This window comes from Protopterus annectens, chromosome 8.part0 (assembly GCF_019279795.1).
Source record: "Protopterus annectens isolate FY-2018-M chromosome 8.part0, PAN1.0, whole genome shotgun sequence".
In the NCBI taxonomy this organism is placed as follows: Eukaryota; Metazoa; Chordata; order Ceratodontiformes; family Protopteridae; genus Protopterus; species Protopterus annectens.
Window position 1 is genome coordinate 642060974 of NC_056741.1, and position 24814 is coordinate 642085787.

The window sequence follows — 24814 nt, forward strand, 5'->3', positions numbered from 1 at the left end:
CTTTCTAGCATGCTGTTTAAGCATTTAATTTAATTTTAATTTAACCATTATTCTTAGAAGACTGGTTCAAACAAAACTATGTCCATCTCAACATAGTAAAATCTGTTGCCGTCATGTTTGACAGAGAGTTTTTAAGCAAACAAACTCCTTTTCCATCTCTTTGTAAGTTAACCAAAACTCCCAAAAGTAGAAGTTGCCATTATTTTTCACTTTATGAAGTTGGATGATTGATGACTGAAGTTCAGACACCACTTTATTGTTATTGTTACTCAGCTTTGCTTGGTCCACCGACTAATTTACAACCAAATCTACCCAGACTTAACTAGTCAAATAGTCTGGAGAGTTTTTCCTAGACAACTCAGATAATGTACACATCATTCATCAGACAGTCAGCCTTCCTCTGGGGATAGATAGGAGAAGAAAACGATAAGGACAGGGAGGTAGGAAAAGAAAATCAACTGAGGAAGTGTAAGGCAGAAGAGGTGGATTCATCCATAGCTGCTAAACTTCCAAACGTGAACTATTCTTATTCCCCACAGTCACCAGTATTGGTGCAGAAGTCACCCCCTCCAGTGGTTCAGGAATCTACAAGGACAAGTCATCCGCTAAACAAATCACTAGACATTCCTGTAAGAGGGAATTATCTCATTTTTTCACTTCCAGAACTCAATCTACCTTTCCCCTTAGGTCTGCCATGTCTTTTCTTAGTACTTCTGATTTGCATTTGGACCAAATGATGGGGGCTGTTTTGAAGGCTCCGATAGAGATAGTTGTCATCCCATCCCTCTCAGTTTCAAGGGCAGAGTGGGTTGGCCCTTCCTGTCTCTTATTAGCTCTGTCCATGGTGAACTTATTGCACTGATGGTTTCGGAGCCATGTTATCTCCTGAGGTCTGCTTCTTTGGCACTGATCAGTAGTCTTGCTTTGATGTCATTAGCCATGCATCATTTCCATGTGACAGTGACACCCCTGGTATTGATAGAATCGTGGCGTCATATGCTCAACACTGAGTATTTGGCACTGCCCTTAGCCTCAACTCATGTGAAATTATTCTTGATGTCAGAGTCCGTGGCATTCAGAGCATTGACTGCGATCTCCATCTTGAGTGTCATCCATGTCCTTGGTTCCTGGACGTCCCTCTTTGGCTCTGCTTATGTCTGTTTTGATGGGTATGGATATGGTTTCAGAAGGGAAGTGTCCAGTGATAATGGCTATGGGGTCATCCATCAAGGTCATGGAGTGGATGATTGCTACTTCTCTCAGGCAAAGAACAAACCTTCCATTTGCTCCAGCTTTAGACCTTAACCAGTTATCAACACTTCAGCCCACTTATCATGAGTCCTCTGGGCAGAACAGAATGGTTGGTCTCAGTGAACCTTTGCAGTTCGACTTTGAATCCTCAGAGGATGCTGATCAACCACCATTGGACATTCTGCACAAGATGACTTAAGAAACATAGATTCCCTTATGGAGTCTTTAACATCAGGCACTGACTTGGATGAATGAGATAACTCCCTGCAACCCCCCACATTTGGCAAGGTCCTAAAATTAATGTGACAGAGGGGATCTTGACCATCTGACCCCCCCCCCATGAAGAGGCACTTTTTGTGGAATATTGTTCTGCATCCTGTAACACTTGGGCAGTCACTTCTGCCTACTGTCTAATTGATTTGGCTGCCAGCAAGGCACATCAGGAATCGGATACTGTTGAAACCATCCCACATAATCTGGATAAGGATAGGCAGCATTGTTCTAAGTTTCCCCTGGTAGATTCTTTTACTGTCACAGCAAACACAAAAAGCTCTGGCAGATGAAACTGCTGCTGTATTCCCCACTGACAAGCAGTATAGAACCTTGGAATGAATGAAGGAAATGAGTTAATGCCTCAGGCAGTTTTCCTCTGAGGACATTTAACTATTTCACACATGTGAGTCACTTCCAAAAAGATCTAGCAGAGCAAGCCTTAAATTTTTTGTGAAGGCCACCCACCTCAAAATAATGAAAACAAATTGAAACCACAGAAGGTACCATACTGAACAATACAACCTTTCTATGGATCTGCAACACAATGCAGCCAAACAGCAGGCACAAGTATAACTTCACAGCATCATACTTGGCTTTGACTTTGTGATTTTTGTGGACAACATCAAGGTGTCCTTCACTAACACCCATTTTAATAGATTTGCATTGTTTGGATCAGCAAAGCCAAACTTGTGAGATATGAACAGAATGTCTGCTGTAGGTGTAAGATTTGAGATACATCTCAAAGATCATTCCCCATTCTGTATGAGGTATGGGCCTCCTCGAAATTGATTACGTGTATAGATCTGCAGTGGTGGCGCTGCATACATATCTGCTGACCTCACAAGACTCAAATGTAGCGAAAGTTTTGAAATATGAGGAGAATTCATCTAAAATGACTTCCCTGCTTAGTTTAGCAGAAGGATATCAACGTCAGGTGGGAATAGAGATCAAACCAGAAGTAGATAAAAATCAGGCAACAACTGAATGTGCCAAAAAAAAAAAACAAAAGAAAGAATATAAGGTGAAGGATCACATGAGAAGGCATGAAATGTAGAAAATGCATAAATATAGTTGCAAGTATGGAAAATTCTTGGAACAGCCTCATGTTTCTCAGGATTGAATGCAGGAATGGTTAAGGAAAGGCAAATTTAAACCAGAAGACAAAAGGTTAATATTGGTGGCCTAAGATAGTGTACTACATACACACAGGTTTACAAAGTCCATTGAACATTTGGAAGAAACAGATAAATGTGAATTTTGTAAAACAGAGTTGGAAACAGTCATACATCTTGTTGCTGGTTGTGATATGCTAATGACAGAAGGACTGTATACGTAAAGGCATAATAATATGGCAAAACTGTTGCAGAGGGGATTGTGCAAATATTATAATATTACATTTGCTGAAAAACACTGGAAACACGAGCCACAAAGCATCATAGAAAAATGATGATGTTTATATTGCATGGAATCATCCGTTACTAACAGTTCAAAAAATAGATGTGAGAAAACCAGATATAGTAGTCCATGAAAAGAAGACAAAAGTAGCATTCATCATTGAAATTGCTACACCCCGTGACAACAGTGTATTACATACAGAGAGAGACAAAGTCATAAAATACCAGGATTTGCAGGCAGAAACAAGGGCAATGTGGAAGAAAGATACCCATACAGTTCCAGTAGTAGTAGTAGCAGCAATGGGTCCTGCAACAAATAACTTACAGTCATACTTAGATGTATTACCAATGCATGCAACTCTGTACAAAGTGCAGGAGGAGTCATTACTGGGCACATTGCAGGTGCTGCGAAGAGCATTTCTGGCTACCATTAAAGACCAAAACAATACTAATTTCATGAACTTTAGAATCATACGTTGACTTAGGAATGGGTCCATTCCTGTCATGGTATTATAAACCCAATAGACTTGGAGATATTAAAAAATATGAGAGAGAATAATATACAGAGGCTATACCATACTCTTTTCCCAACATTCCTCGTCTCAAATTCATGATTCACCGGATGTTTCACCCCAGCAATTTAAAGTGTCAAAAAGGGATATTTTTGATTCTTTTGGGAAAAAAAGCCAGCTAAGAGGTCCCACTAGATCAGAGAGGGTCTGGATTTTATTCGTCATTCTTTTCAGTCGCAAAGAAAATCATGGACCTTTGTCTAATTTTAGATCTCAGTGGCCTACATCTTTTTGTTAAGAAGACCCAGTTTGAAATGGTCACAGTGCAAACAATCTTTCCCTGATTAAAGGAAAATGATTGGATATACTCAGCAGACCCTCATGATGCCTACACATCAGGATAGTGAAGGCATTAAGAAAGTTTCTGCAATTTCAGCAAGGAACAAATTGCTTTCACTTCAGAACTCTGCCCTTCAGTCTCACCCCAGCCCCATCGGTTGTTGTGACTCAAAGGGATCCATATTTTCCAAAACTTCGGTAACTTGCTCCTCACGCCAAAACAAAAGTCCTTACTGTTAGCCTGAGATTACTCTGTGGCAGTTCCGCTTAACCTTAGTTGTTATTGTAAATCTCAAAAAATCATATCTTCAGCCAACCCAAAAAGTTGCCTTCATTGTCGGTCATTTGGATACAAGAACTTGCACAGCCAATCTTTCTCAAGAAAGAAATAATTTCTTATAGTTTGCAGTTAAAGTTCTTCTACTGAAACAATCCCTGCCAGCTTTCCTGGTTCTTAAAAGAGTTTTAAGTGTAATGGCATCCTCCATATAAATAGTCAGTTATGTTTGTTTTCACATGAGAATTCTGCAAAATATGCTTTGCGTTCGGTGGTCACAGCTGTCAGATCAAATGTCCATACCAGTTCATATTACTCACGTCTGCAGACTTCATCACAGGTGGTGATTCACACACCAGAAGGCTTTGGAAGGAATGTGCCTTTGTACTACCACCACCATCAGTGACTCTAGCCACGGATACCTCTTCACCAGGGGGGTGGGGGCATTTCGAAGTAAGACATTGGCCAAACTACAATTACGCATCCTGGCGATGAGGGCGGTTCTCCTAGCAATGCAGGAATTTCAGAGGGATAGCTGTTCAGACAGATGACATGTCTGTGGTATTATACATCAATAAACAAGGAGGAACCAAATCTTAAACCCTTTGCAAAGAAGACTTGAGAGTATTTCAGTGAACATTAGCTTTGCATGACTTTCTGGTTGAAACATACATTCTGGAGAAAGACCACTGCCTATCAGACAAAATCAGCAGGTCAGTATTGATGTTCTATGAGTGTCCCTCAATCCCTCAGTAACTCAACAAATCTTCATATGGTAGGGCCCATCTTGTTGTGATTTCTTTGCATCCCCCCCCCCCCCAACTCCATATGCAGAAGCTACTTCACCCTGGTTCCTCCACATAGTCAATCTCTAAGGGATGCTGTAGTTTGTTAGCATCCCCCTGGACTTTTATATGCTTCCTTCCCTTTCCCTTAATGCCCAGATTTCTGCAAAAAGCCTCTTGATCCAAAGCCACAGGAATTCACACTGCTTTATTGTGGCCAAGATAAATATGGCTCCCCTTGCTCAGGTCTCATTTAAGGAATCACCCATGGCCTGTAGATCCACAATCAGATCTCTTTTCTCACCCATCTGGACAACTTCATCTGGACTTACACAGCTAAAGTTGACTGTATGGTATCTCCAATTCCATTGATGGCTATGGATTCTTTTTCTCCCATACTCATTTGCTTTCTGTTTGCATCTCAGAAACAATCCATTTGTAGACTTTAAATAAGCCAGTGGAAAAGTATTTTTTATTATTTGGGCAGCAACACAAAGTATAGATCCCTTTTCTACTGCAGTTCCACAAGTCTTAGAGCTTGTTTCTACTCTGAGGCTGGCTCCAGCTGTTCTATACTTTAGTTTCAACTAGCATCCATCACCAATTTCCATTATGGTTTCCACAAACATTCTTTCAATTCATACAAGATTTGCAAGACCTTCTTAAAAGGAATCTTCTTTTTACACCCTTCCATAAAGGATCTGACCCAATCCTGTGACCTAAGTTTCTTCCTTCAGTAGTGCCTAACCATTTTCCATCATTAAAAAAGGTATTTTTCTCTGTTGTGTAGGTCCATTGTTAATCCTGGTTTTATGTAGTATTATTAGATACCATTGTTCATAAATATTTTCCTGCCTTGCACCTTTTTCTCTTTCCTAGGTGTATTTCTTGACTATCATTGTTGGTAGTGTTTTTTGTGTTCTTTATTTCAGGACTATGTCGGAAAAGCCTACAGGTTTTAAAAAGTGTGTGGCTTGTGGCCACAAGATGCATAACTCGGACTCCCACTCTCAATGTATATGTTGTTTGGGAGCAGATTAGTTAGATGAAGATTGCTCAGTTTGCATGTCTTTCGGCCATTGAGCTGTGATTGAGTGCCAAAATAAATTGGAACTTAAGCGTCTTATTCCCTGTGACTCTTCAACGTCTGTGTCTGAAGCTTCCCCGTCAAGTAAGAAGTCCTTGGAGAAATACAAAGAGGGTAACAGTGACAGGCCCAAAGACAAGGTCAAAGAGATGAGAACAATCAGGGGATCACTTCCTCATCTCTTTGATTTCTCTAGATTGTCTATGTCAGATCTAACATTGTGGTCTTCTTCAACTCTGACATCATCTCTGACCTAACTGATCCTGATTTCTTCAGAGCCAGAAGTATCTTGTAGCCAAAGCTGTGGTGTCAAGTCTAGGGGTAAGGGTTCTACACCAAAGTGGTTGGAGCCATCACTTCTTTTTGGAGCCCTGGAGTTAGATGGCTCAGCTTCAGTCTCAGAGCAGAATCGTGGTGGTGCCCTAGACCTTGCTGGTGTGGCAGCTTTGGCTCCTGCAGGAGTGGTCTTGGGTTCTCCTTCGGCATCTGCCTTTGAGGGAGTGGAGATAGCCCTCTCCAAGAATGGAGAGCAGATATCTTTACCCCTCTTGGCTCCACCCACTCCCCTATTGATAGCCCTGGGTCCTGATCCTGCACAGTCTATCCCATTAAGACAGCTGGTTCACACTAGCCTTGAGACAGTCCTAATATAGGATTGCCCCCAAGCTTTTGAGTTCCCCCCAAAAGTCTTCTCGGAAGCTTACGTAAGAGGAGACACATGACTCTACTCAGGAGTCCTTGACAGAAGACATAGATTTTCATTGAAGGCAAGGGGTACCCCAAATCACCCTTTGAGGATGTCTCATTCAAGGAGTTGAGCTACTGAGACAGAAAGGAGATTGGCCTTCCCAAGCCTCTTCACAGGAGGAATCCATGTTTCTTGAGGCTTTTGGTTCCAGTTAGTCTGTTCCTTTCTTCCAACCAATTTCTGATGGCAATGCACATTCCAGAGAAGACCAACATTCTAGAGGACAGGTTGAGCAAGTCTGCTCTGCTAACTCATGAGTAGTCTTAAAATCTAACAGTGGCAACACACATCTTTCATTGATGGGGCCAACAATGATGCAGTGTTTTCTCTTCTTTTATCAAATTCAAATGCAGCAGATCCTTTACTCTGATCTCACGAAGTGGGAGTCCCCATGAGATGCTCTGAACAACAATTGGCCCTCCAGTCTCCTATACGCTAACCCCCTAATCTCAAAATTGCTACAGAAATCATTTCAAAAGATTATCAAAGCCATCATCATTTTCTCTTTTTGACCTTTCGGGTATGGTTTCCCTATCTCTGACCTCATGTGGTAAACTGTTTTTGAGCGCTGGATCTCATTCCATATATGCAGCCTCACCTGTCTGGAATGCCTCATTCAGATTTTTGAGCTGTAAAACTAACTGCATGGTTTCTGACACTTCCAATAATGACTATTCAGCAAAAGTAAATGGAAAAGATTTTTCATTTCGGATTTGCAGGGAAATCTAGATCATTTTTTTGCCCCTGTACTAGCAGTACTGGAATTCCTTGCCTCCATTTTCCATAACAGAGCTAGTTATTCTACTGTCATGTTTCAGTTAGCAGCCATCTCAAGTTTCCATATAGGATAGAAACATACTTCCTTAGCCTCATTCCAGTTGTGCAAAGCCTTCTTCAGTGGTACCTTTCTTTTTAGACCTTCACTTAAGGATCCTACTTCTACATGGAACTTGACTGTTTTACTACAAGCCTTGGCCCAAGCTCCTTTTGAAACTGCTGCCAAGGTGGACTTAAAATTTCTGACCTGGAAAACCCTTTTCCTGGTAGAGATTACTTCAGCCAGAATGGCGTCAGAGCTCCAAGCTCTGTCTGTCAACCTCCTTATATCATCTTCCACAAGGACGCAGTTGCTTTATGCAGCAATCCCTCCTTTTTGGCTAAGGTAGCTTCACAGACTTCAGTCAGAGTATAAATCTTCCCGGCTTCTTTCCAAATTTTTTTCAATAAAGAATACACTCTCCATTTTTGGATGTACACAGTCAGTTATGCTTCTAACTTCATGAAAAGAAAACCTTTTAGGAAATTAGATCAATTGTTTTCTTCATGTTCTAAGACCAAGGTGGGACAAGTCATGCCAAAAGTTACTTTACCTAGGTGGTTGACTGGCTGTATCTCCCTTGTTTATAAACAAAGGTTTGGCTCTAAAAAATCTGCCAAAACCACACTCAACAAGATCTATCTTCACTTCTTCAGTCTTCATTTCTAGGGCTTTGATTGATGACAGCACCACCTTTTTCTGCTGCTAAAACCAGACAGAGGACACACCCGTCGCACCTCCCATAACCCTGCACATTTCCTCCCCTCCCCTGTCCACTTTCTGCTCATTTTGTGACATCACTACCATTGTCAGCTGAGGAGGAATGCCCTCTTTTTGCATTCCTGATGTCTTCATTCTGCTGATTGTAAATCCAAAGATTTAACAAACTCTGATAGTCTGTTTCTTTTTTGAAAAAGAATACAGGAATTTGCACAGTGTTTTCCGGACTACTGGACAATCAGTTTGATTTCCCGATAGTCCGGAAAAAAAACAGATAGGTGAATAGGTGACACTGTTAGACATTTGTGCTGTTGTTACTTGGTCTGATGTTCATGCCTTCATTCCCATTATAAATTCAGTGTGCTTTCCAGAGATAGGGCGGCTTTCAGTTGCCATCCTCCAGAACATCCTTCCATGAGACCACCCATGGAACCATGTAGCTGGAGACTCTGTTCCATTAGTTGAAGAATGGATGAAAAAAAAAAAAATCAGAAAAGAAAGTTATGTACAGTGCAATGAAAAAGTATTTGCCCCCTTCCTGATTACTTATTTTTTTGCATGTTTGTCACACTTAAATGTTTCAGATCATCAAACAAATTAAAATATTAGACAAATATTAGACAAAGATAACCCAAGTACACACAAAATGCAGTTTTTAAATGAAGATTTTATTTATTAAGGGAAAAAAAATGTCCAAACCTACATGACCCTATGTGAAAAAGTAATTGCCCCCCCTTGTTAAATCATGAAGTAACTGTGGTTAATCACATTTTTGGGAAAGCTGAGTTCAGTTTCACTAGCCACACCCAGGCCAGATTACTGCCAGACCTGTTGAATCAAGAGATCACTTAAATAGAACCTGTCAGACAAAGTGAAGTAGGCCAAAAGATCCCAAAAAGGAAGACATCATGCCGCGATCTAAAGAAATTCCGGAACAGATGAGAAACAAAGTAATTGACATCTGTTAGTCTGGAATGGTTACAAAGCCATTTCTAAAGCTTTGGGACTCCAGCAAACCATGGTGAGAGACATTATCCACAAATGGAGAAAACATGGAACAGTGGTGAACCTTCTCAGGAGTGGCTGGCCTACAAAAATTACCCCAAGAGCGCAGCGATGACTCATCCAAGAGGTCACAAAAGAACCCAGAACAACTGCAGGCCTCACTTGCCTCTGTAAAGGTCAGTGTTCATGATTCAACCATAAGAAAGAGACTGGGCAAAAATGGCATGCATGGAAGAGTTCCAAGGCAAAAACCACTGCTGACCAAAAAGAACATAAAGGCTTGTCTCACGTTTGCCAAAAAACATTTTGATGATCCCCAAGACTTTTGGGAAAATATTCTGCGGACTGACGAAACAAAAGTTGAACTTTTTGGGAGGTGTACATCCCATTACATCTGGTGTAAAAATAACACAGCATTCAGAAAAAGAACATCATGCCAGCAGTAAAACATCGTGGTGGTAGTGTGATAGTTTGGGTCTGCTTTGCTGCTTCTGAACCTGGACGATTTGTTGTGATTGATGGAACCATGAATTGTGCTCTCTACCAAAAAATCCTGACGGAGAATGTCCGGCCATCAGTTCGTGACCTCAAGCTGAAGCGCACGTGGGTTCTTCAGCAGGAGAACGATCCAAACACACCAGCAAGTCCATTTCTGAATGGCTTAAAAAAACAAAACAAAATGAAGGTTTTGGAGTAGCCTAGTCAAAGTACGGACTTGAATCCAATTGAGATGCTGTGGCATGACCTTAAAAAGGCAGTTCATGCTCGGAAACCCTCCAATATGGCTGAATTAAAACAATTCTGCAAAGAAGACTGGGCCAAAATTCCTCAGCAGTGATGTGAAATACTCATTGCCAATTATCGCAAACACTTGATTGCAGTTGTTGCTGCTAAGGGTGGCACAACCATTTATTAGGTTTAGGGGGCAATTACTTTTTCACATAGGGCCATGTAGGTTTGGATACTTTTTTTTCTTAATAAATAAAATCATCACTTAAAACTGCATTTTGTGTTTACTTGAGTTATCTTTGTCTGATATTTACAATTGTTTGATGATCTGAAACATTTAAGTGTGACAAACATGCAAAAGAATAAGAAATCAGGAAGGGGCAAATACTTTTTCATTGCACTGTACCTACCATAATGATAGATCTGTGTTGTCTGTTTCTGTCTTCCTCATCTTCCCTCCCTCCTCCACCTTTTCCATCTCATAGAGAGTTTTTCTTTCCTTGGCTTATGGTATGACTGTTGGTCTCTCCTTTCTACAACATTACTTTTGCAGCTGCAGTGCAGATTTTGTCCCCTTGCTCTGTCCTGTTTGTTTCTAGTAGTGCATACTTAACAGTTTATGCAGTGTTTTTTATAAGATTCGGGGGCAACTCAATCTGAGATAATGTTGGGGACAGGATCCTAAGTCTGAAAAAAGTGGCCAAAGCCAGATCTGAAACCCATCAGTTGAGGAATCAATTGATGGAGAAGGCAACATCAGATTATTTAGAAAACAAGAGTATTTAGCATTTCATATCTGATCCATGTCATGGAAACTGCTGAAGTATAAGACAGATAATTTCCTTTTTGCATATTGAAATATAGCTTCATCAGTGGAAGAAGGACAGAAACAAACAACACATATCTGTCATTATGACAAGTGCATGACTTTCATTTTTAAACTCTTCTGAGGTAATCCTTGGTCCAGTGTTACTGCATATATATTTTGGAAGACCTTTCTTAGAGATATCATATTTAATACTGAAAGCCTTTTTAAAATCGATTCCAAGTACATGGCCTATTAGAACACAGAATCCATGAATAGTTCTATGAAGCCTTGTCATGATGCTTACAGCCATTTTCAGGAGTAAGGGGAGGTGCTCGTAGCAGTGTATTTTGGACAGCTTAATATCTAATGCAGTTCTTGGGTAAATCATCATATTGCTTATCAGTGCATGGCCACAACATGACTTTTCAAAAAGAGACCTCCTATTTTTAGTCTCAAAAGTGTCCTTCATGTACAGTATTTAACCCCCTGGTGCACAACTTAAAAATAATTACTACTGTGGCTCCCCAAAGTAGGGTTCCTAGATAAACAGACATTTGGTACTTCCTAACTGTGGATACAGGGGATTAAAGTCTGCATCTTTATGTCACTCTCTTGCATGTCAGTATAGTCTAGACAAGACAGGCTTGGTTTTCTTTTGAATAAGGACATCTATTGCAGATGTTCATCTGGGGTGGTGTAATGCACATCTTAGTAAACAATGGTGCTTGGCTATTTTTCTCCCTCATTAAATGTGCAGTCCATCAGTATTTTTGGAAACACTGTGATGTTCTTCATCTCACATTGCTGCAGTCCTTACTTATGGGTAGTCCGCTGTCCTCGGTCGGCCCGAATACCAAAGTATTAGGCTGACGTCGGTCATGGTCGCCTAGATCTGACATCAGAGCGTCAGGGTATAAAGGCGCATGACCGACGTCATATCCTCAGTCTTTTTTGCCGCATGGTCCGATGCAGAAGCAGAGTTGCAAGTGCCGTTCGGCGTTCTGAAAGATGTTCTTCATTCCACATTGCTGCAGTCCTAACCATTGGGTAGTCCGCTGTCCAGTCGGCCCGAATACCAAAGTATATGGCTGACGTCGGTCAAGGCGCATTAGACTGATGTCAGGACGTCAGGGTACTAATGCGCATGACCGACGTCATATCCTCAGTCTTTTTTGCCGCATGGTCCGATGCAGAAGCTGTTTTGCGAGTGCAGGTTGGCGTTCTGAAATTTTCTGAAGTCGGAGTTTCAGACCGAATCAAAGTTGGCTAAGTACCCCGTTGGGGAACATTTTGGTTTTTTCTTGCCTCAGTATTTAACCGGATGTCAGAAAAAGTGAATAACTGTATTTCTTGTGGGAAACAGATACCTCATAGGGATTATCATACTTTGTGTATACCTTGTTTAGGGCCTGAGCACGACGTTGTTGGATGCCGCTCTTGTGCTAGATTTAACAAACGCACTATTAAGAGAAGGTTAGACTGTGCCAGGTTAGTGTTTGGGAAGCGTTGTAATTATAAAATGCCGCCGGATGCTCCGCGCCGCTTCAAAAAGCGCAAGGACAAAGCAGCAAAGCCTAGAGTTGAAGAACCGGCAGTCCCGGACGTCGGTTCTTTAGAAGGCTCAGTGGAGCCTGAGGTTTTGCCAGGAGTTTCTTTGGAGTCTCAGGCAGAGTCTTTACTGTTACAGGATGTGCCCTCTCAGGAGGTAGGCCAGGCTGAGGGGGCTTCTCAGGTAGCTGTACTTCCCTCTCTCCCTAAGGTGGTTAGAGCCTCTCCTTCTGTTTCCAAGACTTCTTTGAGAGGTAGGCCAGGTTTAGCTTCAGTGGGGGCTTCTCCTAGCACTTCAGGTTCTGTGCCTAAGAAACATATGCTTAAAATGGCAGAGGATTTGATTACTATGATTAGGGGTTCTATGCCCCCTCCTGATAAGAGTTTGAGCAGTGTTCAGAGGCTTCTGAGTCTTCGACTGAAGACTTGCAGGAGTATCCTCCTTATTCTGATTCTGATGTGGATGATTCCACTCCTTCAGCTTCTCCTCCTGAGGATTTTTCATTTTCAGAGACTCTGCATTCCATGAGGGAGCATTTTAAATGGGAAGGCCAAGATTTCTCTGATTCCAGGAAGAGGCTTAGGGAATTCTTGTTTTTACCCCAGCATAGGCCCTTAGCTATACCTCCTGTTTTGAATGTGGTGGAAGATGTTTTTGCAGAGGCTTCCCTGAACCCTGATTCTTTGCCTCCTGCCCCTGTTAAACCTGATAGGTACTATAGGGTGCCTGAAGCTCATAAGTATCTTTTTAAGAGTCCTAGGGCAGACCCCGAAACTGTTTCTCAGGGGCCTAAAGGTGTTAAGGCCTCTGTTGTTAAAAATCCTGTTCCTCCTGATAAAGAGGCAAGGGCTTTGGATAGATGGGGAAAGAAAGTGTATACTTCTTCCACTTTAGCCATGAGGGCGTTGAATTGTCAGTTTCACATGCTAAAATATCAAAATTATCTCCTTTCACAATTGAAATCTAAGGTGGATGCTCTGACGGAAGGTATTGAGTGTAAAGAGTTGCAGGATTTAGTTCATGTGTCTGAACAAGTGGGTAAGCATTCATTGCAATGTGGTTTTGATGCTGTGCAGGCCTCCTCGAGGGTGGCTGCTACTGGTTCTGTTCTTCGCAGGCACGCCTGGTTGAGGGATCAGAATTTAGCTGAGCATGTTAAGACAAGGATTTTGGATGCTCCTTTACAGTCTGATGTGTTGTTTGGTTCGCCTGTGGAAGCAGTTTTAAAGAAAATGGAGGACAAGGCTAAGTCTATGCAGACTGTTAAAGATTTTTTGCAGGTGCAACCTCCGAAGTTTAGCAGAAATTGGCCTACTAAGGGATGGACTTATCCTGCTTATGATTCCCAGTCTAGGGGTAGGTCTAGACGTGGTAGGGGCAGAGCTCAAGGTTCTTTTAGGCCTAGAACAGGGAGTTCTCCTGCTCAGACTTCTGGTGAGGGCAGGGGTCAGTCCTTTCGTAAACAGACCCAATGACCTGCCTTTTCAGCTGCCAGTACATTCTCGTCTGGCAGCCCCTTTAGGAGGAAGACTGTCTCTTTTCAAAGAAAATTGGGATGTAATTACTCAAGACAGATGGGTTCTGGATATCATTCACCACGGTTACAGGTTTTATTTCCATACCTTGCCCCCTTTCAAAGGCATGCCAGACGTTCCTCCTCCACAAAGGAAAGAGGCTCACAAGCAAATTTCTCTGTTACTTCAAATAGGGGCCATTCAGCCAGTCCCTGTACCAGAAAGGGGCCTAGGATTTTATTCTCGCCTGTTCCTAGTACCAAAGAAGGGGAACACGTGGAGACCAATTTTGAATTTATCTATCCTCAACACTTATCTGGACATTCCCAAGTTCAAAATGTTGACGTTGCAACAACTTTTACCTCTGCTGGGCAAAGATCACTGGATGGTAACTTTAGATCTCAAGGAAGCTTACCTTCATGTGCCTATAAGACTAAGTTGCAGACAGTATCTGCGTTTTCGAGCTGGAAATTCTCATTATCAGTTCTCTGCATTGCCCTTTGGCTTATCTACTGCGCCCAGAGTATTCACAAATGTTCTGGCTCCAGTGATAGCTTACTTCAGGCTAAAAGGAATTCAAATCTATCCTTACTTGGACGACTGCCTGATTCTGGCTCAAGAAAAGGAAGACCTTCTACAGCATTTGGAATATGTCATAGCAGTGCTAAGATGCCTAGGGTATTCTGTGAACGAAATAAAGTCCAGTCTAGTACCCTCTCAAGACATGTGCTTTCTGGGTGTGAGACTGAATACAGCAGCCCAGATGGCCATTTTAACCCCGGACAAACAAAAGAATCTTTCCAGTTACTTCCATCAACTTTCTCTTCAGTCCGGGCTGACTGCAAGGACAGTCCTTCAAGCCTTAGGGTTCATGGCATCTTGTATTCTGGTGCTTCCCAATGCCAAACTGCATATGAGGAAGCTGCAATGGTATCTCAAAAATGTATGGACACAGCACTGCCAGGATTTGGACACTGTCATTCAAATAATACCTTGCATTCAAAAAGAATTTTTGTGGTGGGCTCAGGAATGTCACCTAAACAAGGGACTCTCTGTGACCCGGCCAGAGGCGAGTCAGATTTTAACGACAGATGCCTCGGACATTGCTTGGGGAGCTCATCTAAATGGAAAGTGGATACAAGACAAGTGGCCTGCCAGACTACAGCATCTACATATCAACATGAAGGAGATGTTAGCAGTCCAGTTTGCTTTAATGGTTTTCAAGGAGTTACTTCTTCCAGGGCAGGTGTTGATTCTAACAGACAACACAACTGTCATGTGGTACATCAACAAACAAGGGGGAACACATTCTTATCCTCTATGCAGGCAAGCCATGATTTTATGGGAGACTGCGCTCAGCTTGCAACTAACTCTTCAGGCAAGGTTTCTGCCGGGAGCACAGAACTCCTTAGCAGATGTGTTAAGCAGACAAATCATGGATCCCCACGAGTGGAAACTGGATCTTCATGTATTTCAGAAATTGACAGTGTCATGGGGAACTCCAGACATAGATCTGTTCGCTTCTCCACTAAACCACCAGCTGCCAAAGTTTTGCACAAAGGGGTTTCATCACACAGCTTGGAAAGTGGATGCTCTTTCTTTCAGTTGGAAAAATCTTCATGTGTATGCCTTTCCACCTCTGCCTCTTCTCCCAAAGGTGCTCTTAAAGGTCAGACAAGACAAGCCAAGGATGATTCTAATAGCTCCAGATTGGCCTCGGCAACACTGGTACCCACTACTAAGGAGTCTGGTAAGGAAGCCTCCATGGCCTTTACCTTTGATTCCACACCTGTTATCTCAGAAGGACGGTCACCTGCTCAATGTCAAGCTTCACTCTCTTCATCTAACAGCCTGGCATATTCTGTTTTGAAACACAGCAGGTCTCAACTTCCTCAACAAGTTTTGAATGTGATTATGGAAGCCAGAAGACCTAGTACAAGGAAAGTGTACGCAGAAAAATGGAAGAGATTTTTATTTTGGAGTGCAGCAAAGAATTTGGAGATTTCTGAGCCTAATTTGAGTGTGGCTCTTCAATATCTTACTGAGTTATTGGACAAAGGTTTGTCTTTCTCTTCCATTAAAATTCATGCTGCAGCAATTTCAGCTCACTATGATTGTGACCCACCATTGTTTTCGCATCCTTTGTTCAAGCAGTTTCTTAGAGGGGCAAAGAATATAAGACCCCCACGTAGAGCTCCTACTCCTGCTTGGGATCTCAATTTTGTGTTGGAGAAACTTACTCTACAACCTTTTGAGCCTGCGGCTACTGCTGAATTGAAATACTTGTCATGGAAGACTGCTTTTTTGTTGGCTATTGCTTCTGCAAGAAGGGTTTCTGAATTGCAGGCCCTTATGGCAGTAGAGCCCTTTTTGATTTTCCATAAGGATAGGGTATCATTACGTACTAATCCTTCCTTTATGCCTAAGGTGGTTTCTAGTGTGGCTCTAAACCAAACTATTCATTTGCCTACTTTCTATGCAGATCCCCAAAATAAGGGGGAAAAGATTTTGCACACTTTAGATGTACATAGGCAGTTGCGTTATTATTTAAGCAGGACTAAGGATTTCAGGCAGTCTCAGCAGTTGTTTGTTTCTTTTGCTTTGAGTTCTCAGGGTAAGCCTGTGTCTAAGCAAACTATTTCTAAGTGGATTGGGTTTTGCATTTCATTTTGTTATTCCCATCATGGCAAGGAGATTCCAGCTGGGATTAGGCCTCATTCCACTAGGGCTACTGCCACTTCAACAGCATTTCTAAGGGGGGTGGCAACTAAGGATATTTTGGAGGCAGCTACTTGGAGTTCAGTGCATACTTTCTCTAAGCATTACCACCTTCCTCTCTACTCTAAATCTAGGGCTGGTTTTGCCACAGCTATTTTGCAAGGCATGTTGACAGCTCCTGCTTCCTTATGATTTGCCAGCCTCCCTTACCTCTGCTTTGGGATTCTACCCAATGGTTAGGACTGCAGCAATGTGGAATGAAGAACATAGTACAGTTTTGTACCTACCATAAATGTAGATGTTCGAGGATTCACATTGCTGCAGTCCAATTTACCCTCCCTCCTTCCCCTCTGTGTTTAGGGGTGGTGGTGTGGGTTAGGCTATATTCTTGTAATTTTGTATATATTGTACATATGTTTGGTGCAGGTTTTTTTGGTGTTTTTGGTGTGGGCCTTGTCTTTTTAGGGTCTTCTGACATCTGGGGCAAGAAAAGACTGAGGATATGACGTCGGTCATGCGCATTAGTACCCTGACGTCCTGACATCAGTCTAATGCGCCTTGACCGACGTCAGCCATATACTTTGGTATTCGGGCCGACTGGACAGCGGACTACCCAATGGTTAGGACTGCAGCAATGTGGATCCTCGAACATCTACATTTATGGTAGGTACAAAACTGTACTTTTTCGTTTTCGGAGTTTCAGACCGATACCAAGTTGGGCTAAGTACCCCGTTGGGGAATATTTTTGTTTTTTCTTGCCTCAGTTACTTACCGGATGTCAGAAAAAGTGAATAATTGTATTTCTTGTGGGAAACAGATACCGCATAGGGATTACCACTCGCTTTGTATTCCTTGTTTGGGACCGGAGCACGACGTAGTCGGGTGTCAGTTTTGTGCTAGGTTTAATAAGCGCACTATAAAATGGAGGTTAGATTGCGCTAGGTTAGTCTTTGGCAAGAGGTGTAATTATAATATGCCGTCGGATGTTCCGGCGCCTGCTTCTACTAAGAAGCGCAAAGACAAATCTTTAAAGCCTAGGCAGGATGATTCGTCCGTTTCGGACGCCGGACCTTTAGAAGCTACAGCTGAACAGGTGGATCCGGCTGAAGTTTCTGTTGAGTCCCAGGGGGAAACTTTGATTTTACAAGATGTGGCCTCTCAGGAGGCAGGCCAGGCTGAAGGGGCCTCTCAGGTTACTATTCTCCCTTCTATGCCTAAGGTGGTTAGGCCTTCTGCTACTGTTTCTAAGGCTCCTTCTAAGGGCAGGTCTGTTTTGCCTTCCTCTGGTGTCAGTTCTGGTTCTTCAGGGTCTGTGCCTAAGAAGCACATGCTTAAAATGGCAGAGGATTTGATTTCTTTAATTAGAGGTTCTATGCCCCCTCCTGATAAGAGGCCCAGGATGGAGCCAGAGTTGGAAAGTTTGGAGCAGGCCTCAGATGATTCAGAGTCTTCTACTGAGGACATTCAAGATTTCCCTCCTTATTCTGATTCTGATGCAGAGGATTCCACTCCTTCTGCTTCTCCTCCAGAGGATTTTTCATTTTCAGAAACTCTGCATTCCATGAGGGAGCATTTTAAGTGGGAGGGACAGGATTACTCTGATTCCCGGAAGAGGCTTAGGGAGTTCTTGTTTTACCACAGCATAGACCCTTAGCTATACCTCCGGTTTTGGATGTTGTTTCAGATGTTTTCTCGAAGCTTCCCTTAATCCAGATTCTGTGCCTCCTGCCCCAGTTAAACCGGACAGGTATTACAGGGTGCCTGAGGCTCATAAATATCTGTATAAGAGTCCTAGGGCGGACCCAGAAACTATTAGTCAGGGGCCTAAGGGTGTTAGAGCCTCTGTTGTTAAGAATCCGGTTCCTCTGGATAAGGAAGCTAGAGCTTTGGATAGATGGGGTAAGAAGGTGTATACCTCTTCTACTTTAGCAATGAGAGCTTTGAACTGCCAGTTTCATATGTTGAAGTATCAGAATTTCCTCCTTTCTCAGCTAAGATCTAAAGTGGATGCTTTGGCAGAGGGCATAGAGTGTAAAGAATTGCAGGATTTAGTGCATGTTTCGGAACAGGTGGGTAAGCACTCTTTTCAATGTGGTTTTGATGCTTTACAGGCTTCTTCTAGGGTGGCTGCCACTGGTTCAGTTATTCGTAGGCACGCCTGGCTTAAGGATCAGAATTTGTCTGAGCATGTTAAGTCTAGAATTCTGGATGCCCCTTTGCAGTCTGAAGTTTTGTTTGGTCCTCCTGTGGAGTCAGTCTTAAAGAAAATGGAAGACAAGGCTAAGTCTATGCAGACTGTTAAAGATTTTTTGCAGGTACAACCTCCAAAGTTTAGTAGAAATTGGCCTACTAAGGGGTGGACGTACCCTTCTTCTGATTCTCAGTCTAGGGGTAGATCTAGGCGTGGTAGGGGCAGAGCTCAGAGTACCTTCAGGCCAAGACAATGGAGTTCGCCTGCTCAATCTGCTGGTGAGGGCAGGGGCCAGTCCTTTCGTAAACAGGCCCAATGATCTGCATTTTCAGCTGCCAGATTCCTCTTGCCTGGCAGCTCCTTTGGGAGGAAAGTTGGCTCTTTTCAAGCAAAATTGGCATTTAGTCACCCAGGACAAATGGGTATTGGACATTATAAACCGAGGTTACAAGTTCTATTTCCATACCATGCCTCCTTTCAAAGGCATGCCAGACGTCCTCCTCGGCAAAGGATAGAGGCTCACAGACAAATTTCTTTACTTCTTCAAATAGGAGCTATACAGCCAGTTCCTCTGTCAGAAGTGGGCCTAGGATTTTATTCTCGCCTGTTTCTAGTTCCAAAGAAAGGAAACACGTGGAGACCAATTTTGGATTTATCTATCCTCAACACTTACCTGGACATTCCAAAGTTCAAGATGCTGACTTTACAACAACTTTTACCTCTGTTGGGAAAAGATCACTGGATGGTTACTCTGGATCTCAAAGAGGCTTACCTTCATGTTCCTATCAGGCCCAGTTGCAGGAGGTACCTGCGTTTTCGGGCTGGAAATTTACATTATCAGTTCTCTGCATTGCCCTTTGGCTTATCTACTGCGCCCAGAGTGTTCACAAAGGTTCTGGCTGCAGTGATAGCATTTTTCAGACTAAGAGGAATACAGATTTATCCTTATTTGGACGACTGTCTGATTATTGCACAAGAAAGGGACGAACTTCTTCATCATCTACAGTATGTGATGGCAGTGTTAAGATGCCTAGGGTATTCTGTGAACGAAACAAAGTCCAGTCTAGTACCCTCTCAGGACATGTGCTTTCTGGGTGTGAGACTGAATACAGCTTCCCAGATGGCTTTTTTGACCCCGGACAAACAAAGAAGCCTTTCTCTTTATTTCCAGCAAATGTCTCTACGGTCCAGGCTGACTGCAAGGACAGTCCTTCAAGCCTTGGGGTTCATGGCATCTTGTATTCTGGTGCTTCCCAATGCCAAATTGCATATGAGGAAGCTTCAATGGTATCTCAAAAATGTGTGGACACAGCACTGCCAAGATCTAGACACTGTCATTCAGATAATACCTTGCATTCAGAAGGAGTTTTTGTGGTGGGCTCAGGAATGTCACCGAAACAAGGGCCTCTCTGTGACCCGGCCAGAGGCGAGTCAGATTCTAACGACAGATGCCTCGGACAAGGCTTGGGGAGCACACCTCAATGGAAAATGGGTGCAAAACACGTGGCCTGTCAAACTCCAACATTTGCATATCAACTTGAAGGAAATGTTAGCAGTCCAGTTTGCATTGATGGCTTTCAAAGATTTTCTTCGTCCAGGGCAGGTGTTGATTCAAACAGACAACACTACTGTCATGTGGTACATCAACAAGCAGGGGGGAACCCATTCTTACCCTCTTTGCAGGCAAGCGATGATTCTGTGGGAAACTGCTCTCAATCTACACCTCAATCTTCAGGCAAGGTTTCTACCAGGAGCACAGAACTCCTTAGCAGATGTATTGAGCAGACAAATAGTGGATCCTCACGAGTGGAAATTGGATCCTCATGTATTTCAACAGTTGACAGTGTTATGGGGAACTCCAGACATAGATCTGTTCGCTTCTCCACTAAATTACCAGTTGCCAAAGTTTTGCACAAAAATGTTTCATCACACAGCTTGGAAGGTGGACGCTCTATCTTTCAGTTGGAACAATCTGCATGTATATGCCTTTCCACCTCTGCCTCTTCTTCCCAAGGTACTTTTGAAGGCCAGACAAGACAAGCCAACCATGATTTTGATAGCACTGGATTGGCCTCGACAACACTGGTACCCACTACTGAGGAGTTTAGTACGAGAACCTCCATGGCCTCTGCCTTTGATTCCGCACCTTTTGTCACAAGAGGACAGTCACTTCCTCAATGTCAAGATTCAGTCTCTGCATCTAACAGCCTGGCATATTCTGTTTTAGACTCTGGAGGGTCTCAGCTTCCACAACAAGTTTTGAATGTTATTTTGGAGGCCAGGAGGCCTAGTACCAGGAAAGTTTACGCTGATAAATGGAGGAGATTTTTATTTGGAGCAAAGGAAAGGACTTTGATGTCTCCAAACCTGATTTAAGTGTTGCTCTTCAATATCTTACTGAGTTATTGGACAAGGGTTTGTCTTTCTCCTCAATAAAGGTCCATGCTGCAGCCATTTCTGCTCACTATGATTGTGACCCTCCTTTATTCTCTCATCCTTGGTTTAAGCAATTTCTTAGAGGGGCAAAGAATATAAGACCCACGTAGAGCTCCTACTCATGCTTGGGATCTCAATTTTGTGTTGGAAAAACTTACTCTACAACCTTTTGAGCCTGCAGCTACTGCCGAGTTAAAGTATTTATCATGGAAAACTGCTTTTTTGTTGGCCATTACCTCTGCAAGAAGGGTTTCTGAATTACAGGCCCTCATGGCAGTGGAGCCTTTCCTGATTTTTCATAAGGATAGGGTATCTTTGCATACTAATCCTTCCTTTATGCCTAAAGTGGTTTCTAGTGTGGCCTTAAATCAAACTATTCATTTGCCTACTTTTATGCAAACCCCAAAATAAAGGGGAGAAAATTTTGCATACTTTGGATATTCACAGGCAGTTGCGTTATTATTTGAGCAGAACCAAGGAGTTCAGACAGTCTCAGCAATTGTTTGTTTCTTTTGCTTTGGGTTCACAGGGTAAACCTGTTTCAAAACAAACTATTTCTAAATGGATTGGGTTTTGTATTTCTTTCTGTTATTCCCATCATGGTAAGGAGATTCCTGCTGGAATCAGGCCTCATTCCACTAGGGCTACTGCTACTTCTACGGCCTTTATAAGGGGGGTAGCTACAAAGACATTTTGGAGGCAGCTACTTGGAGTTCAGTGCATACCTTTTCTAAACATTACCACCTTCCTCTTTATTCTAAGTCTAGGGCTGGATTTGCCACTGCAATTTTACAGGGCATTTTAGCGGCCCCTAATGCTTTATGATTTTTACCATCCTCCCTTTCCCGTTGCTTTGGGATTCTACCCATAAGTAAGGACTGCAGCAATGTGAGATGAAGAACATAGTACAGTTTTGTACCTACCATAAATGTAGATGTTCGAAGATCCACATTGCTGCAGTCCAATTTACCCTCCCTCCTTCCTCTCTGTAGTTTGACTTGGTGCTATGCTTTAGGTGATGGTTGTTGTTGGGCATGTTTTTGGGAGGTATTCTGTTTTTGGCTGTGGCCTTTCTGGTTTGGCCTTCTGACATCTGGGGCAAGAAAAGACTGAGGATATGACGTCGGTCATGCGCCTTTATACCCTGACGCTCTGATGTCAGATCTAGGCGACCATGACCGACGTCAGCCTAATACTTTGGTATTCGGGCCGACCGAGGACAGCGGACTACCCATAAGTAAGGACTGCAGCAATGTGGATCTTCGAACATCTACATTTATGGTAGGTACAAAACTGTACTTTTTTGAATTCTGTATCATAATGTAATCCTAGGAAGAGTGGCCATGCTAGGAAAGATGATTTTGTCACTAGTGGTACTCCTTTTTGAATGTACACAAAAGGCTAGTGGTCCATTATCATTGTGAACCTTTTTCATGAAGAAATCAGCTGACCTGATTTACATTGATCTGTGTTTTCCTATACGTTCTTGTTGTTGAGATGACAGTAAGAACGGTGAACTAGTTCTTTGATTTTCTTATCTTGTCGGCATGTATGCAGAGCTGTAGCTAGCAGTTCTGGTGGCTTGTGCAATGCTTTGCCAGAATCTGGTGCCTCCTAAACTTTAAGTTATGGAGGCGAAGGGAAAAAAAAGCTCCTCTCTTTCCTACTTCATGTCTGAAAAAAAGAAAAACCTCCTCCTACTTTTAAAAGTGCTACATCTTATGTTGTTTGTCTTTTGTCTTTTCCTGGTAAGGGGTCGCCACAGCAGAACTCCGGTCCGCTAATGATTGGCAGTAGATTTTTTTACGAAACGCCGAGGTGCCAGCTCGACGCCCAACCTTCAACTAAGGCTTACCCATTTATGCATGCACGTCTTTCGAACGCTACCCAACCACGGGGAGGACATGCAGACTCCACACAGAAGGCACTCCCAAGCCCAGCCGAGAATCGAACGGGAGAACCTCTTGCTGTGAGGTAACAATGCTACCGCCATACCACCAACTGCTACATCTTATACTACACAGAAATCTCTCAAGTACTTCAGTCCTGACTGCAAAAGAAGTATCAGCTTTTGGAAAATGTCTGTACAGAAATGAATGATGGTACTGGTACTGCACTGTGGACCTATTAGCATCTGGTGATCTTGCCCCCTAACACCTTGCACCCAGGGTACCTGTCCCCTTTGCCCCACCCTAGCTACACTTCTCCACATATGTCGACTTGCAAGGCACTAGCTTGTATTTGTTTCTGTCTTTTGGAGGCAAACAGAGGCAGGGCTTCTAAGATGCCTTTGACAGTTTTCTGTTGCCATAACTTCTAGCAGCAGCCTTACTATTGCTAAATCTGTTGTTTTGGTATATTCATTGCATTCTTGCTACTGAAGTAACAGAAAGAAAAGTGAGAACTATTTCCATGATCTTATTATTTTTAGCATGTACACAGAATAGCAAGGACTAGCCTTTATTTGTTTGTTTATTTATTTAGTTGTGTTGTTCAAAGACAGGCCCAGGCAGATCTTCTAGGGGACCTTTGATAGTTTACTGCTTCCTCAACTGTGAGAGGCAGCTTTACTATTGAGATAGCTGCTGAACTGTGTTGTTCGACACTGTCCTGTTATTGAGATAACAACAGGAAGGAAGACTGCTTCTTTCATTTCATTATTTTGCTAGTCTGTATCTTCACTAACATGGTGCTAACTTATTTGTTTATTTTTGTTTTTTGAAATCATTCACCAACAGAGGGATATGTATGTTTTCACTAAAGAAAATGTCACATGATGCCAAATATTGTTAGTTTAAAGAAAACAATATGAAATGTCATAACAAAGCGTATGTAGAAAGAGCATTTATTTGGAAAATGTTAAAAAATATAAATAGCAAACAAGGGTGCAAAAAGACAAAAATAAAGCTATTAATGGTGTTATGGTGGTGTGGTTACGTAATGATGATGAGTTAGTGAAACAGGAACATGACACAGTCTTAAAAAAGTATTTGTCAGTGCCAACTGTTGGTTTGTAGAACACATATAATATAAGAGGATGCATTGAAATGATGGGACAGAAGCACAATTGAAGTAATACAGCCATAGGCCATAGGTAAGGTGGTCTTTGCTTGACAATGTTAACAGCATTCAGAGGCTAAACTCTGTTGTGTAATTCTACCTTGTGGCTATATTAATTTACTTGTGATCAGATGTAATTGTCTACAAAATGCATTGTGCTGTGCAAATAGCAACATGAACTTGGTCATTTGGCAAGTGCTAATTTGTGACACCCAGTTGTGAGAAGTAAAATCCACATACTAGCAAGAGTAATAGTTCACTAGATTTTACTGGAAATTTCACTTGCTGTGAAGGTTTTTACATCATTTAGATAGTGGAGTAAGGGTTGTGAGTGCTTGGGGCGCACATAAAAAAGTGTGATTTCTTTGGTGGAGACTGAAGCCATCACCTCCCATGCTTGAAGGAAGGAGTGAGGCTTCTTGCTGGCAACAACACTTGTGGAAGAGAGGGATGACCAGTACAATCAGACCATTGCATATCCTCCCCCTGTTCTGAAATCTGAAAATCTGTGGGGAAAGTAAGGGCATTAAGTAGAAATTCTTGAACCACCCAAGGGTGGATGATGGCCCCTCCCAATTAACCCTCACACTAACATTATGGA

General features: G+C 42.5%; 1 protein-coding gene across 1 annotated transcript in view; it reads left to right on the top strand.

Annotated features, from left to right (window-relative positions):
• The window catches only part of CACNA1F (calcium voltage-gated channel subunit alpha1 F), a 4101209-nt gene that overhangs the window by 3113741 nt on the left and 962654 nt on the right, over positions 1–24814 (top strand). The window contains 1 exon segment of the mRNA XM_044079296.1: positions 16887–16900. Within this exon segment, the coding sequence (XP_043935231.1) occupies positions 16887–16900 (14 nt within the window).